At 39.9% G+C, this 16,830-nt stretch overlaps 1 protein-coding gene across 4 annotated transcripts; it reads right to left on the bottom strand.

Annotated features, from left to right (window-relative positions):
• Positions 1–260: 260 nt before the first annotated feature.
• LOC121870033 (balbiani ring protein 3-like) lies at positions 261–11,743 on the bottom strand. 4 transcript variants are annotated; one of them, XM_042371769.1, is made up of 9 exons: positions 11,504–11,743; positions 7,156–7,399; positions 6,561–6,683; positions 5,637–5,793; positions 4,814–5,031; positions 3,530–3,628; positions 3,018–3,113; positions 2,627–2,712; positions 261–2,041 (listed from the first exon to the last, which is right to left on the bottom strand). In XM_042371769.1, exons 1-9 carry the CDS (start codon positions 11,527–11,529, stop codon positions 2,020–2,022), a joined length of 1,071 nt encoding a protein of 356 aa, XP_042227703.1. In that variant the 5' UTR covers positions 11,530–11,743; the 3' UTR covers positions 261–2,019. The 4 variants fall into 4 exon arrangements, with proteins under 4 accessions (XP_042227703.1, XP_042227705.1, XP_042227706.1 ...); XM_042371771.1 differs by having other exon boundaries at positions 261–1,204; XM_042371772.1 differs by having other exon boundaries at positions 261–1,176.
• Positions 11,744–16,830: the final 5,087 nt, after the last annotated feature.

Raw genomic sequence — 16,830 nt, 5'->3', positions numbered from 1 at the left:
TTTACCACAAATGGCATTATTTTACCAATCACTGCCAATATCATGATCATTTGAATTTATTTCTTATGTGTATGACTACACATTACAGTAATTTCATTGTGTATAGACTGTACATGGTAGTAAAGCATTAATCTGTTTACATCTCTTCACTGTAGTCATACCTGGCACTTTGACCTGAAGATGCCGAGGACACAGAAAGTAAGCCACAAGGGACTTGTCAGGTGAGGACAACACAAAGAAGGCATCAAAACTCTTAGATCATCCTTTAAAATAAATCTTTATTCACTATCGAAGATTCATTTTAGTTAAATATGTGTGTAGTAATCTCTCATAAATTACTAAGTGTATCCTAGTGACTAGCAGTAGCCATTCGCTCCCTCATGGCACATTTACATACACACTCCCTCACTTAAACACCTCTTTGTCCCTCACTCCTTTTCAGTTTATAAAAAATCATGTTTTTAACATATAAAAATACCCTACAAATAACTATGCTTAAATACTTATTGCTATGGTATTCTGTAACAATCAAAAAAATTTTGAAGCAAAAAATTCTTTCAACAGGAATAGTAATCAATTGTAATTAAGAAAAATAATATATAAGACTCATAACAAAACTTAAGAAGTACATCTGGGTAGAGGATGGTGGCAGGGTTCGAGTACCTCTAGTCATTACTTGTTACATCTTCACTGGTCCCATCTGCCACCATCTTTACCCAGGTACTGACACTCAACAGAATAGAGAGAGAGAGGTTAAACTATGGTGGATCTTTGAGAAAAAAAATCCATAAATTCAACAGGTAAAAAAGTAATGTACTTTACAACTTTCCTGCTGAGCAGGTCTTTATGAACTTAAAATAACCTATTACCTAATTAATCACAGTTGTAAGGAATATGATACTGCAATACATAATACATATATCAATTTTAATAAATATTTATTTTCAGGCCGAGGTATCTTCCATATCTCCCTTGGCAGGTCACAATATAACACTGTATCTCATTGTTTAACTCTACTGAGGGCTCTTCCTGTGGGGCAACTATATCTTTCCAATAAACTGCTCTAATGCCATGAATACATTGTGTTCAACCAAACTGTCGCTCGTCTTCTCTGGCAAGTCCAGCTGTGGCCAGGGAAGAGAGAGGTGAGGTCTGGAGGTTCACCCACAGGGAGGTCTGGAATGCGATTCAAGTCCTCAGACATCTGGAAAGTGGACAAGGGCATGTGTGGGTGAACACGTGAGCTTCAGGGCAGTCCTGAGCCCTGGTAAGCCATGCAGGACGCACCGTGGGTATGCTGAACGACAACACGCACTGTGACAAGACTAGATTACAATAAATAATGTTCAGAGACAGCATTAAGGGACACAGGACAATACAGAGGGGGTTCTCCTTATAACATACACAAGAGACACGCAGTGAAGCGATGTGCAGCCAGACATGCTTGTCGGAAGAGTCTATAAATCTCTCGAAAGTCAAATAAATTAATTGTTTGAAAGGAATTGAGTCTTCCTTAGAACACTGACTTGTTTTTGTAAAGATAATCAAATCGAGAAGATGCATTCATGGAACCAGAGTTTTCAACAAGTTTACATCTTATCACAATATGTCTATACAAATTACAGGTCATACAGAGTAGAAAAATTCAAGACATGTGCTCTTATTATATGCATATATACAGTGAAGAGCTCAGTGTGTCTCATTTGTAGGTTAGAAAACACATGAAATAATTGAAAGAACCAAGGAAGGCGTCCCTGTTCAATGGAATGTTTGCAGGTGGGTATTAGTAGTGTCAGGTAAGAGTTGAAGCAGCGAGTCACACATGTCAAGATATTTAGTTCCAAGTTTGATCCATCACTGAAGTGGCTGGAGGCAGAAGTTTGTTGACAGTCCAGATTTCTCCTGTGACCGAGTTAAGCAACACTGACTAAACAATGAAGCAATATTGTGTCAGCTGTTGATGAGTATGTGAGAACTGTCTCGCTGTCTCTGACTCAGGGTTAGAAGTTGTTAAGGTCTTTATACGCGGGGGTCTGCACACCTAAAAAAACAAGACAAGACACTGATGTTAGACAAGGGTGCGTACACACAAGTTGTCTTTCGTCAACACAGGAAGTGAACACATGTAGGTACAGGAGTGTATATAAAATTAGTGTAATTTACTAATAATAAATAATTCCTGACAAATAACCTATATGATTATTATGTCGAGCATCATAACCATAATGTACGTTATTATGTATGCCGGGAATTGGATGTTACAAAATCTTAAAGGGTCACATCAGGGATACCAATGTTTGCACAATTTCAGAACCTCCGTGTGTTAAGATGATGTTTATAGTGCTTATGGGCCTACAGTACAAGTTAGGGTCTTAGGAACTGGGAACCCCAAAATCTAAAACAGAAATTCAGGTATGTTGGGAAGACTTATATTACCTAACACTTAAATTATTGTTTACGATTAAATTCTGATGATGAAAGAAAGCCTGACACTGACCATTTCACCAAAAGACACACTATAGACATCCTCTTTCTACAAACACGCAACTACAGAAAAAAAGTGTCATGCCAATCCAAACCCGATATAACCAGTTAAGATTAATAAAGAACAAGTGATGCAACTTACCTGCAGGTGTTCTCGTCGAAGACCCTTCCTGTGGTACACTCTGCTTTATTATTACAAATGCATTCACACGTCTTCTCATTCCACACCTGTACAGTAACATTCCAAAGTCAGTGTTATTATTTAAGAAAGAGTTAATATCACTTGGAATATATATATAAAGGTCAGGTTAGTAGTCTAGTTGGCAATATTACACGATATATGGTGCGTGTGCGTGTGTAAGCGTGTGTGTGTGTGCGTGTGTAAGCATGTGTGTGTGTGTGTAAGCATGTGTGTGTGTAAGTGTGTTTGTGTGTGTGTGTGTGTAAGCATGTGTTTGTGTGCATGTTCAAAGAAAAACACTGTTCTATCCCATCAATATTTTCACTCTTATGATAAATGGTATAACACAGACCTTGCCACTGGAGCAAGTACGTCTCTCTGTAGGACAATAGCAGCTGCAGGAATCACTATGGTAGCGCTGCTTCTCTGTACAGTCTGTCTCACGCACCTGTACCATGACAAGAGCAAACAGGTTATTTACTGTACTCAACATAATATCTATATACTGCACAGTATAATTATTCTAAACAAGATTCATATATCCAATTCAACAAAAAATTCATCTGTTGTCTAAGTGATTATGACATTTGGGTGTTTAGTTGGTTACTTTGGCTCTAGACTCTGGGTACGAGGCTCCAAATGGCCAACCATAAGTCTCGGAGTGAGCGAAGCATCAAAGGTGTAAACTATGATAATCTTCAGCATACATGTCTCATAATTTAAAAATTTTATTGTGAAAAGTTGTCAAATTATAAGATTAATAAGATTTTGAGACACTGCTGAAATATCTAAGTGTTAAATTGACTTAAAGTTTGAGCTTATGAAATGCATATTCCTCTTGGAAGAAACAAATACTGTACGTACCTTACACTCACACTGGCACTTCTTGTGTTCTTCTACAGTGACTTTATGCAACAAGTTACCAGATGAAATGGCAGATGTGTCCCTCCTGGTGGCCAGTACCTGTTGGATGTAAGGAAAACAAACTATTTTTTAGATATACAGTAGTTGAAAACATTAACATTAATATAATTTGTAGAAAAAAAGTACAATGAAGTTGATTAGTGCTGACGACAAGATATATATATATATATATATATATATATATATATATATATATATATATATATATATATATATATATATATATATATATATATATATATATATATATATATATATATATATATATATATATATATATATATATATATATATATATATATATATATATATATTTTTTTTTTTTTTTTTTTTTTCTAATGTTCAATATAAGAAAGGTTAATTTAATGCAGTTTGAATAGTGAAGAAAAGTATTACTATTCAGCCCATCAATGTTTTATGTACAGCTTCTCAACAAAAGATACAATATTCATATAAATCCCAGCCACACAACTGTCACACTTAATCTTATAGCAATATAGAGTATATAGCCAAATGCTGCTTCCCAAAGTTTCTGTCTTTGTTTGCATGACAACCTTACTATTTCTCATTTACTTTCTTACACAACTCATCTCTCTCATGTGTGTGCTATCCTTATCCTCATCCTTGTCTCTTTCCACTTTTATAGCTGCAAGAGGTATGGAGATTGAGATGCATACAGGTACTGACATAGGGAAGATGACCATACAGTTAATGATATAGGGAGGGAGGATGACCATACAGGTACTGACATTGGGAGGATGACCATACAGGTACTGACATAGGGAAGATGACCATACAGGTACTGACATAGGGAGGATGACCATACAGGTACTGACATAGGGAAGATGACCATACAGGTACTGACATAGGGAGGATGACCATACAGGTACTGGGAGGATGACCATACAGGTACTGACATAGGGAAGATGACCATACAGGTACTGACATAGGGAGGATGACCATACAGGTACTGACATAGGGAAGGTGACCATACAGGTACTGACATAGGGAGGATGACCATACAGGTACTGACATAGGGAGGATGACCATACAGGTACTGACATAGGGAAGATGACCATACAGGTACTGACATAGGGAGGATGACCATACAGGTACTGACATAGGGAAGGTGACCATACAGGTACTGACATAGGGAGGATGAACATAACAGGTGACTAATATGACACATGAAGTCACTAAGACTCTGGACAAGCACAGTATTACCCAAAAAGTCTTCTTCTTTATCTTGGTAGGTCGGCACTCAAGGAACGGGGAGTCACAGCAGCCACCACACTGTTTGATATACACACAGGAGGGCTTCAAGGACGTTATGTCCGAGTCATCGTTGGGCAGCTTTACTACCGACTTCTTGGCGTTACACTGAATCTTCTTGTTCCTGAGAAGTGATTCCAGCTTCTTCATACGTTTGTCATTTACAGAACCTACAGAAGAGGAGGGTATGGTCAGAACATTATTTACCATTGAACTAAACCTATGATTCAATTTCTCAACACTCAAGCTATTGATGTGCTATTCAATCATAGTAAGCAGATATAAATAGACAATACATTAATTGCTTTTAAGTATCTGCATATCTTGATAAAGCATGAAAAGCACAAGCACAAGAAAGTGATATTTCATTTTATAGTTATTATTATTTTTTATTAAAACTTGAAGATGGAAAACAAATATGGATACAGTCATATACAAGACATCACATACAGTATATTTTTTTTTTCCAGAACCTTATCATGGCCTGTCTAGTAAGCCATGATGTTGGTGTCACTGTTTGAAATTCATCCAGAGAAAAGGGGTCAAATTCCATTGAATATAATTTTATTATTATTTTTTTTTGCCAAGGCTTCACTGCATAGTTGAGCCATTATGTGAAAAGTTACAAATAAGAGTTGGGGACCAAAAAAGGATATCAGATAAAAACAATCATACGGACAATCTTCGTATTTTGGAAGATTTGAGAGAGGAACTATTTTGTTCACTTAGCACTACGTCTACCTGTGGACACTACGTGCAGTGACACGCAACTTACGGTCCAGAGTGTTCTTGGGACTCGAACGATTTGTACTTTTGCGACGGTATCTGATCAACGTACTTTCTGACAATTTTGTAGAAGTGTTTATTGGGCTCCCACGGCGCCCCTGGCACCGTCTACTCCACCAGATCTTGGCCCTTACGTCTGTTTCCTCCTGCAAGAACATACAAAGGTGAGGACAAATTCATCATTACACGTATACTAAAGACACTAACATAGACGTAAGAAGTCATTACCATATATAGATACAAGACCACAGGGTTATGATGGTCTGGGTCAGGAGCAGAAGTGAAAGCCAGAGAAAGTGAGTACGTACGGTACAGATGAGACACATGAATACTGATAAGAGATATTAAGTTGGAAGACAACAAACAGTGTAAAGTTGAAATGGAAGAGACAACTAAACCTTAACAGAACCGGAAATAAATTCAAATTGTGTGTACCTGTATATGTGGACTGTAGCAACAATTCTCATTACGAACACTTATACGTCAATACGGACAAAATTCTAAATACCTAAATACTTATTGAAATATCCTGTAGTTTGCCTTCAAAAGCCTTTTCCAGTGCCATTTTCTTTCTTAAATTGATATCTGTATATCAATTTAGGGTAATCTTATTTAGTTACACAAGACAAACAATTCTCTCTCTTCCTTCTTCCTTTACTATGGTTGAGTTACGTGTGCAAGCTATTACATAATCACTAAATAAATGTATTTTTCTTACTGGTATTTATAACAATCATAGCACAAAAATTTTTACCCAAACTCTCATTTCGTTTTGTTGTTACCTTGGTTTTGTACCTGAATAAACTTTACATTTTCATTTCAGAACGTGTAATATTACCACTAATATTGTTTCTAAATAAATGAACTAAATTTAATACAATGAACATGAACTGGATCAACCCGAGGAACCTACCTTGCCCAGGATGAGTTCTCGTAGGAGCTTGGAGGAGCAGATCCTTGGGTCCTTCACATATTTCATGATGTATTCTCGCAAGTCCGTCGTCTGGGTCATGTTAAGCACCCGAGCCTTCGAGAACTGCCACAATAAACATGGATTATACATTGGTGAGAGAAGGTTTGAGAGAGACATTTTTTTTGTCATAATTGCTTTGTGTAATGTGAGACCCTACTGGAAATAAGCATCGGGTGGCTCTGTTGGGTATCCTTGGTCGAATTACCTTACTGTTTATCACTGTATACATAACCACACTATCTAGTTACATTGTCCATATACATGCTGAAGTAACTGAAAACTTGTATGACGGCTATATTGAATATCTGTCTATGTATTATGAATGTTGTTCCCATGCATTGGCTATAAAGACAGGGCGGAATACAGCTATACCCTAAGTCATCGGTTTATTTCCTCATTCATAAACAAAGTTACTAATTACAGTTTTATAATAACTTGTTACGTGTATTGTGATTTTTTGGAATAAAAATCAACATCACTTTCAGGTTAGAAATATTACGGTAAAATTAGTCAGTATACACGAGTCATCACTCACCGGGGGAAGACTGGGAATGGCTGGGTAGACTTGGTTGGTAGGGTAGACCTGGATGGTCGGGTAGACTTGGTTGGTCGGGTAAACTTGGTTGGTCGGGTAGACTTGGTTGGTCGGGTAGACGTCGTTTCTAGAGTAGTGGAGAAGGTTGGGGAAGCCGTCGGTGTCAAACAACTTAGGGAAGACCTGGTCCTGCGCCGTGATACCCACGACCACCGCCGCCACCACCACCACCACTGTCCACCATCTAGTGAAGGAGGAAGGATATATATGAAAATAGTTTAAAAATACCTCCCAAAGTACGATGTTGGGCCAAAGTTGTTATATTCCCCTAACTTGGAATATTAGAACATAAATATACCAGACCAACATCAAACATAACACAAAACAGTAATTAATATGGAATTCAAACCTACACTGATACTACCCTCTTACAAGATGAATTTTAAAGTACAGAAATTTGAGAATCCGGAAGAAATATTTCAATGTTGTTTCTTTTCTTATGTAACCAGGATTTGGATTTTTGGACATTCGTGGTGTCTGTCGTGCCATTTAACTCAAGACTAACCCAAGTCATTTAGGTAACATTGATGAAAGTTTTTAATTAGGTTACAAGACATTTACAGTTCGTTCATGGTAATATGTCCAGTGTCTTTATATTGATGTTCGTCGTGCACACAGTAAAAAGCGACATGTTAGTATACAGAAAGGCATCAGCAGAACTAGCTAAGCAGAGTAAACTTTCCTTCAGATATTAAGGATGATAAATAGTGTGTGTATGTGTGTGTACGTGTGCTACAACAAAACAACAGCTGACTACAGAACGTTGTGTGACAAAAGATAACTAACTTTCACCGTCACACAGTCTATGACCATGATACATTCTATGAATTCACCGATTGTGACACACATTAGGTAATGGTCTAAATAGGAACAAAATTAATATTTGAAAAAGTAGTTAACAGAACAAAGTGACAGTACAAAATCAGTTCTAAGTCAGGCAAGGGTTTATTCCAAGATGGGCAAGAACCACTGTTTACTACCTGACGCCGTTATGGTAACAGCTGGCGGCAGTCTTAAAAATAATAATGAATTTAGTTATAATTTTACTCCTCTACCTTTAGCTTCCGTACGTACATTTATTAATTAAAGTACTGTGTACATTTGGAGAACGCATTACAGCCCTATGTATAAAGTGACAGGTTAAAGAACGCTCCAATTTCTGTCATTTGATTTCAGCGCCATTAAACTATCTACAAAACACCTAAATTTTGTATGACGAAAAGGAATTTTGCGGCAGCGCACCATAAAAAAATAAATAAATAAAAATAAATAAATAAATAAATTATATATATATATATATATATATATATATATATATATATATATATATATATATATATATATATAATAAATAATATATATATATATATATATATATATATATATATATATATATATATATATATTGTAAGGGCGGAAACGATCTTCCTGCTGGTTACCGCTGCTAACTCGCTTGTTTGCTAGTGCGGACGACACTTGGGGCTGTTTGGACAGAGGTGAGAACGGCAGCGACTATCTGCGTCACCGGCAGATTCAACCCAGCCGCCATACCGTCAGTATCTAGCTACCCGGCTGTCCGTCAAATTCTGGCTGTGATCTCATCATAGGTCCTGGACTCGTGGGCTGTGTCCCCAGACCTTCACCTATCAACTGCCAACTCTCTGGTCATCTACCGCATACCACGACCATCAGTTCATCACATTCCGTCTGTGCCCCGGTGTTCTCCTGCCATTTCAAGACGTCGCCGAGTGTGGAGTTGAATGGACGCTTCCCTACCCTGAGTGTGCATCAACGTGTTCCAGAACCTTCCCCCAGGACCACTGCCGTAGGAAATCTTTGTTCATTGTTTGATTCTATGATTGTTTGATTCCATTAATTGCTGTCTCCCCTTTATTGTTCGATTCTATCAATTGTTGACTCCATTTAATTGTTTGAATCCATTAATTGCTGACTCCCATTATTTGTTTGATTCCTTTAATTTTTTGCTTCCTTTAATTGTTTGACTCCATTAACTGTTGACTGCCTTATTTGTTTGACTCCCGTAATTATTTGATGTTTGTTGAGTGGTGTCAGAGTTTTGTTATATTTTTTATAGTTAAGTGATGCCAGTCTCAAACGGTTGTTTGTTATTCCTCAGAAAACCATGGTCCTTGACTTTCCTTTATTAAGATCCTGATTAGTCTGGAAAGGGATTTCTATCCCTAAGTCCTAGGTCTTTACATATATATATATATATATATATATATATATATATATGTGTGTGTGTGTGTGTGTAGTGGCCTCACGCCCGTATTGTTAAACAACATCTTCCCTTGAAGAGGGTCGTCGTGTTTCAACCCGAGTTTTAAAATAAACGAGTCCTGAGGGACACCGCAGTACAGTACTTAACGGGGTGGTGTGGCGGTACAAGTAACTAATTCCAATAAAATTAATTTATAATATTGAAATTAGTTAATTGTACCGCCACACCTCCCCGTTAAGTACTGTACTGCGGTGTCCCTCAGGACTCGTTTATTTTAAAACTCGGGTTGAAACACGACGACCCTCTTCAAGGGAAGATGTTGTTTAACAATACGGGCGTGAAAGTCTCCCGGTAATCAAGGACGGTTGTAAACAGACCTTCACGCTACTAAAACTGAACGCACTGTACTGACTCAATAAACGAATCAGAAATACACTAATTCACAACTCTAGCCTCGTATATACTAACTCACAACCCCGAGAAGGATGTTACTAACTTAAAACTGTACTTCTTCTTTTCCGCCTATATATGGATGCCGTCATGTAGTAATGATCTTATAGTTGACTCGAACATTAATTTTTGCTTGTCACCATCGACACCACATCACTCCACATACCTCCACATGACCACACACACACACACACACACCATTACACCACATGACCACTCCACTATACATAATGTAAACACGGAGGAATTAACATGGGCAGTAGGCCACACGACTCTCCATACTATATCATCCCTGTACTGTACAATATGTGGACCAAGATTTGGCCATCTATTAAACCGCTAAGACTTGGAGCGTGAGAACATGAGCTTCTTAGTGACTGTGTAAACATACAGTGTGAAATGGCGCAGCACTTGATGTTGATAGTATGTATGATATCTTAAAACTATATACACATTTTACGCCAATATATCAATTCCTATATAAAAGCTTTTGTGAACATGTGCATTGAATCAACTCTATAATATTTAATGCTACGTTGACTATTGAGGTGTGATAAAAGTGATATGTGACCTCTACAGTCTCTATGTAATCATGTTGCACTACCTCTCACAGGTTCAGTAAAGGGTGCACAATACACTAGGCTATATCAGTTACAAATTCACCGACACCACATATCCTTTTACACTACTACTGCAATATCCTGTCTCAAAAATAAAACACCAGTCTTTAGATATGGAGCTTTTCTGTCAACATTACACCATTCTTTTGTATATAATTAACACGTAGGTTTAACAGGTCTTTTCCTCTTCTCGTTTCCCGCCATTTTTCATTATATACATCTCGTGTCTACCGTGTCCAACCTGGAATTACATGTAAGGATTGTGTTGTTCATTCGCTCATATATTAATTACATTTATCTCCCTTAGTCAAAGTTATTCCACTATTGTATCCCATTTGTTTGTTGTTTTCTTCAAGTGGAAATAAACAAACGACCTGAGATAAGATAAATTCTGTAAGAACAAATTCTCAACACTAAAAGCAGTTTAACTTGACGCGTCCGCTTTTGTTAAACTGACGGTGAATATTCTGTCGACCGTGAACTCTGATATGGTTGTCTATTGCAAAACTGATATAGTTCTGCCTATTGGAAAACGGCCTATGAAAATGTCTATTGGGAAAACTGTCTAGAATGTTGTCTATTGAAAAACTGTCCGATAAAATTTGTCTATTGGAAAATTATATCAAAGGGTTCTATCCACTAGGAAACCGTCTCGTAGGACTTATTTTAACAGTTTCCCACAATTCTTTTAAGTGACTAAACTCTGCGACACGTTCCTTGATAGTGTAACCGACCGCCTCTGTCCACACTCAAGACAACCCTGCTATAGCCCGTCTCCCAAGTCATGTATTGAACTCGACTTTACACACCCCTTCAGTAGGTTACGGTGGGGGGTGTATCAAGCCTTCAGGAGCGTCTTCTGGACCATGTGTTGAGCTGACAGGGAAGAATTCTGTTGGTTGAATATTTAAATACCACGTTATTAGTATCAGAGTCTATGGTTATTGAGAGAGAGAGAGAGAGAAGGCCAACTTACCCGGGTGTATCACTAAGTCTCCGCATTCCCAGGTTGTTTCTTGGTCAAGTTTGCTCCACACGCAAGACACGAGGGTATTATTTTCCACCTTCACTCACACGCGTAGCACAATATTTTTCTTTTCTGATCTCGAGAGTCCGTATTTTTCTCTTGAGTTTTTAAGTTAAGTGTGCTAGTAAAAACACAAGGCACAAGTTCACTAGCAAGAGGAGCGAGAGTGTGTGTCTCCTCAACGCCAGGCGCTCACTAAGATAAGCCTCCAGCGTCCTGCCCGAGGTTTAAATACACTTCGCCTTCCCTGGTGTCCGAATATGGTCACAAGCCATAATTATTTGACCACTAGATAATTATACTGTCATATAAACGAACGGTATTAATGACATCTACAACAAGTTACTATCTTATAGTTTTCTCTTTGAGTAATTAGTAATTCTAGCGGGAAGGAAGATGAACAATAACGTTGATGTTGACTCCGCCGGCGAGGGAAGGCGGCATTTTCGGACGGGCCCAACGTGTAAACAGTAGTGAACCACAAGTAACCCAGTTCACGAGAAAAAGCATTGCCTACTTTCGAGCGAATTATTTTCTCTTATCTGTCAGTATACCAAGACGCGTTATGTAAAGTAGGTGTGATATAATATTTAATCTGATGTATTGTCTTAAGAGTTAGATACAGGTGACAATTTATAATGGTAATAATGTTATGGCAGTAGACGAGCCTCGGTCAACATGTAGCCTGGGCACAAAGCTGCCAATAATGTTTCTTAGAAATGCAGCCGCCATTTACTCATTCTCGTGCACACTTTTTGAAAGGATAACCACGGACATGCTTATTTTAACGAGTAGTTATTGCGACACGAATAAAATAACAACCTTCACTTTATAACTTAAGAGAAATAAACGACTTTCAACAAAATTATCTGAAACTGGATAACTTTTAAAAGAACCAATCATCTGTCTCCGATAGTGTGTCTGCAATATTGACCAATCACGACACAACAGGTATGACGTAGAGGTAAAATGAGCCAATAGGAAGGTTGTTGGAGAGGGTGACATACTATGACACAGATGTTAGCGATGTTGTAATATTTATTGTTTCTCGTTCCCTTTGAAAAATATAACCTAACCTAACCTTGCCTAATCTAATGTTAACCTAACCTATCGTAATCTAAGTTAGGATGTTAGGGTGCGTTCAGTTAAGTTAGATTAGATTCACTTAGGTTAAGTCAGATTAGATTAAGTTAGATTGGCTAAATTTAGGTTAGATTACGGCATTTTGTTGGTGGTGAGACAGACAGACAGAGAGACAGATAAACAGACAGACAGACAGAGAGACAGATAAACGGACAGACAGACAGACGAGAACAACATCCATACAGGAAACTCAGTCATGATCTGGTATTTTCCCCAGAGCCTATTTCACTTACTTAGCCCCTTGGGTACGGGGTTGAGGGGGTGGTGGGGAGGGGTGGGTGTGGGTGATGGGGTAGGGGTTGGGGTGGGTGGGGTTGTGTGGTGGGGGTGGAGGGGGTTGGGGTGAGGAGTCTCTCTGTGATGAACTAAATCGTCTGTCTTGGCCAAATACAATATTAAAGTGACTTAAATCAGCTTTATATTGAGGAGCACCGGAAGATTAAGCCCTCGAGCTTTCTTTGCCTGATGATAAAACACCTAACCTAACCTAACCTAAACCAACCTAACCTGACGATAACCTCACCTATCCTAACCTTACCCCTAACACTAACCTAACCTAAACCAACCTAACCTGACGATAACCTCACCTATCCTATCCTATCCTAACCTTACCTACCTCTAACCTCACCTATCCTAACCTTACCTAACCTAACCTAAACCAACCTACAACCTAACCTAATCTTCATGTAATCCTAAGAATTGTCTCCAGTAGTCATTATCACAAGGCTCCCCATTTTACAAGTACAGTACACAAAACAGTAAACAGGACACACACACACACACACCTCCAGGACTGTAAACAACTATGACCCACAGTTTCCGTCACCCTGGGCCAAGCTCTTCCTGTGTTCCCATTCCACTAGTGAACATTGAGAGAGAGAGAGAGAGTGTCTCTCTTCTATCATATGTGTACTGTATGGGGTCATGTGGGCGAACCGTTTTGTATGTCAACAAGACTAACTACCTGCGCTAACAGAGGCTTCACCCTAAGGAGTCTCCACCTGGCCCTAGGGAACCCAGTCTGCACAGCCCTGAGACCAGTCTCCCACCTGGCCCTGAGACAGTCTCACACAGCCTAGGGGCAGTCTCACCCTGGCCTAGGGGTGATCTCCACCTGGCCCTAGAGACAATCTCCACCTGGCCCTAGAGACAGTCTCCACCTGGCCCTAGAGACAGTCTCCACCTAGCCCTAGAGACAGTCTCCACCTGCACCAAAAGGATAATATTTACCTACAGGAGCCTCTACTCCAACAGGGTCGTCGGGAGATGGACCCCCAAGACTCAGGGGTTCCTCTGGTGGCCCACTTGTACCGTCAGGAGCACCTGGAGGAGGTAAACAAAGGTGAGAGGAGCCGCCAACACCACCCCAAGAGTATTATGCCATTACCCCCTGCTGTGTGTACTGGCTCAACAACCATGTGTACTTTCTTTTACTCTCGCTCTTTCTCTCTTTCTTACTCAATCTCCCGGCGTCTCCCTCCCTTTCTCTTCTATTTTCTTCATCCATTTACTATCTATTGCTCTCTTATCAATTCCTCTCTCTTTCTTATTTTCCTTGTCTTTCTGAAAGCTCCCCAAATCTCTCTCTTTCTCTCTCGTCCCCTACTGGTAAAACTAATATGTGTTTGAGGGATTAGGGAGACATAATGGACCTTGAGGTAGTGAAGGGGGTGAAGGGGAGGGGGTGATGGGGGTGATGGGGGTGTGAGGGTGAGGGAGGAGATAGGCAGCACCATCTCTCACCCAGGATGGATCTGACTTCTCATAAATTTGGTGGTATAAAAATAATCACCAGAGGCGTTTGTTCGGTCCGACATCTTGACTGGGAGATTCTGGGGCGGGGCGGGGTGGGGTCGGGTCGGGGTTGGGTCTCGGTCGGGGTTGGGTCAGGGTGGGGTGGGAAGCTCTCTGTGGTGGGTAACAGTAGGAAGATTTTGTCCGCTGCTGCACACACACTTCCAGACAACTTTATCTCGTTACGTCACACATATTCTCTTAAGAGGAGCATCCCCTTACGTCTAATTATTTACCTTACGATTATTTTACAGGGGCAGTGACACTCTTCACGGACGGACGGACGGACGGACACCTGCAGCATCTGGTATACATTTATTTACATTTTTTAAGACATTTTGTTAATATTTATACTTTCAATTTTTTTTTTACCGAATTTTACTAAACATAATTAACCTAACGTAACCAACATGACAAATTCCAGTTAGTTAGAGAATATTTGAAGTTTCCGTAAGAATGTTAGTCTTTGTCTCTATAGTTGTGATATAACATAGAGAGAATCTTTGAGAATCTGTTAAGAGGAATCAGTCAGAATCAAACACCTTCCCTCTAGTCTTCTTCCATTTCCTTCCAATCCCCAATCTTAAGTGAATCTGGGTCTAACTATGAGGATTGTGGTTTAGTCTTTAATGGTTAAATAGGGGGGGGGGATTAATTAGGATTAGCTAGTGTCCTACAAAAGATAATAGCTCTCTCTCTCTTTCCTTTCTCTCTCTCTCAGTAGTAGTAGTAGTAGTAGTAGTAGTATCCTTATCATAAAGTAGGTGGGTGGTGACATGAGAGAGGCGGGCTGGGAGTTGCGCTTGGTGATGCTCAGTTGTTCACTATCTCACTGAGGTGTAAACAAGCACGGAGAGAAAACAAACTCCGTCCACAGTGTCAGCAGGTACTTACTCGTTCCCGCCTAAGCCACACCCTCACACCTCCAACCACACCCTCACACCTCCAACCACACCCTCACGCCTCCAACCACACCCTCACGCCTCCAACCACACCCTCACACCTCCAACCACACCCTCACACCCAACCACACCCAACTCTCCTTGAGCTACCCTAACCTAACCTACCCTAACCAATAATGCTCTTCAACCTGTGCTACACGCCATGAGAAACACGACTTCTTAGGATGAGACATATTTCTCAACACGTTCATACACCACATCCGTCACCCCATGAGCTATGAGAAACGACGCTCGGGATCTGAGTTTTCAGTCCTGATAACAACGACGGAATTACCGGAAGCTCTAACTCACTCACCTGCAGTACACCTCACCTGTTGATGAAACGCCCTAACTCTACCTGAAGGGGAGGGGGGGGAAGGGTTAGGTTAGGATAGGGTTTGGGTTAGGATAATAATAATAATAATAATAATAATAATAATAATGTGATGTCACGACCACTGTTTTGACGTCACAAAGTAATACTCGCGGTAACCAATCAAGACATGGCAAATGTGACATCATGGCCTTTTATTCTGACGTCACTGTGTAATTCTCGTGGTAGCCAATCAGAACATCTCCTAATAAGTCCCGTATGAACAGTTAGATCGTGTGTACATCATCCCAGGACAGATCCGGTTTACTGGTAAATATTTCCTGTTTAATATGATGACGCGCCATTTCCTACGTATATTTACGAACTGTTGTTTCCTGTTGCCTGATAATCCGTTACTCATTATAAACCAACACGTAATGTAGGTGTGGGGAATCACCATCACCGCTGAACAATGCTGAACAGATACCATGATTACTGAACAATATTGAACACACCAAGAATACTGAACAATATTGAACACACCAAGAATACTGAACAATATTGAACACACCAAGAATACTGAACAAATTTCCATGATTAATTAGGAATACTGAACAAATATCATTACTGACCATCACCACTGAACAATATTGAACACGCAGAAGGAGAACGAGGGGGTAGAGGAGGAGGAGGAGGAGGAGGAGGAACGAGAACAAAAGTATAATTGGTGTGGTGTTGGTGGTGTGATGTGGTGTGGTGGTGGTGTTGGTGGTGTGGTATGGTGGTGGAGTGTGGCATGATTTGGTCAGAAGGCCAAACCACTGTCAGCTGGTGTGTCTATGCCTCTAATGGCGTCTTGTGCTAGCGAGGGTCCTTTATCTCTCTCTCTCTCTCTCTCTCTCTCTCTCTCTCTCTCTCTCTCTCTCCTGTCCTGTCACCTCTACCTCCTTCTCTCTCCTCTACCCCTCCTTCCTCTCTCCATCTTCCTCCTCCTCCTCCTCCCCCTCCCCCCCCCTCTCTCTCTCTACCACACACACATGTATGAAAGACAGTGCAGGGGTGATGGTGGTAGTGTGTGTGTTGTG

Source organism: Homarus americanus, unplaced genomic scaffold, assembly GCF_018991925.1.
Source record: "Homarus americanus isolate GMGI-L3 unplaced genomic scaffold, GMGI_Hamer_2.0 scaffold14467, whole genome shotgun sequence".
Classification (NCBI taxonomy): Eukaryota; Metazoa; Arthropoda; class Malacostraca; order Decapoda; family Nephropidae; genus Homarus; species Homarus americanus.
This window is presented reverse-complemented; position numbering and strand designations above follow the sequence as displayed.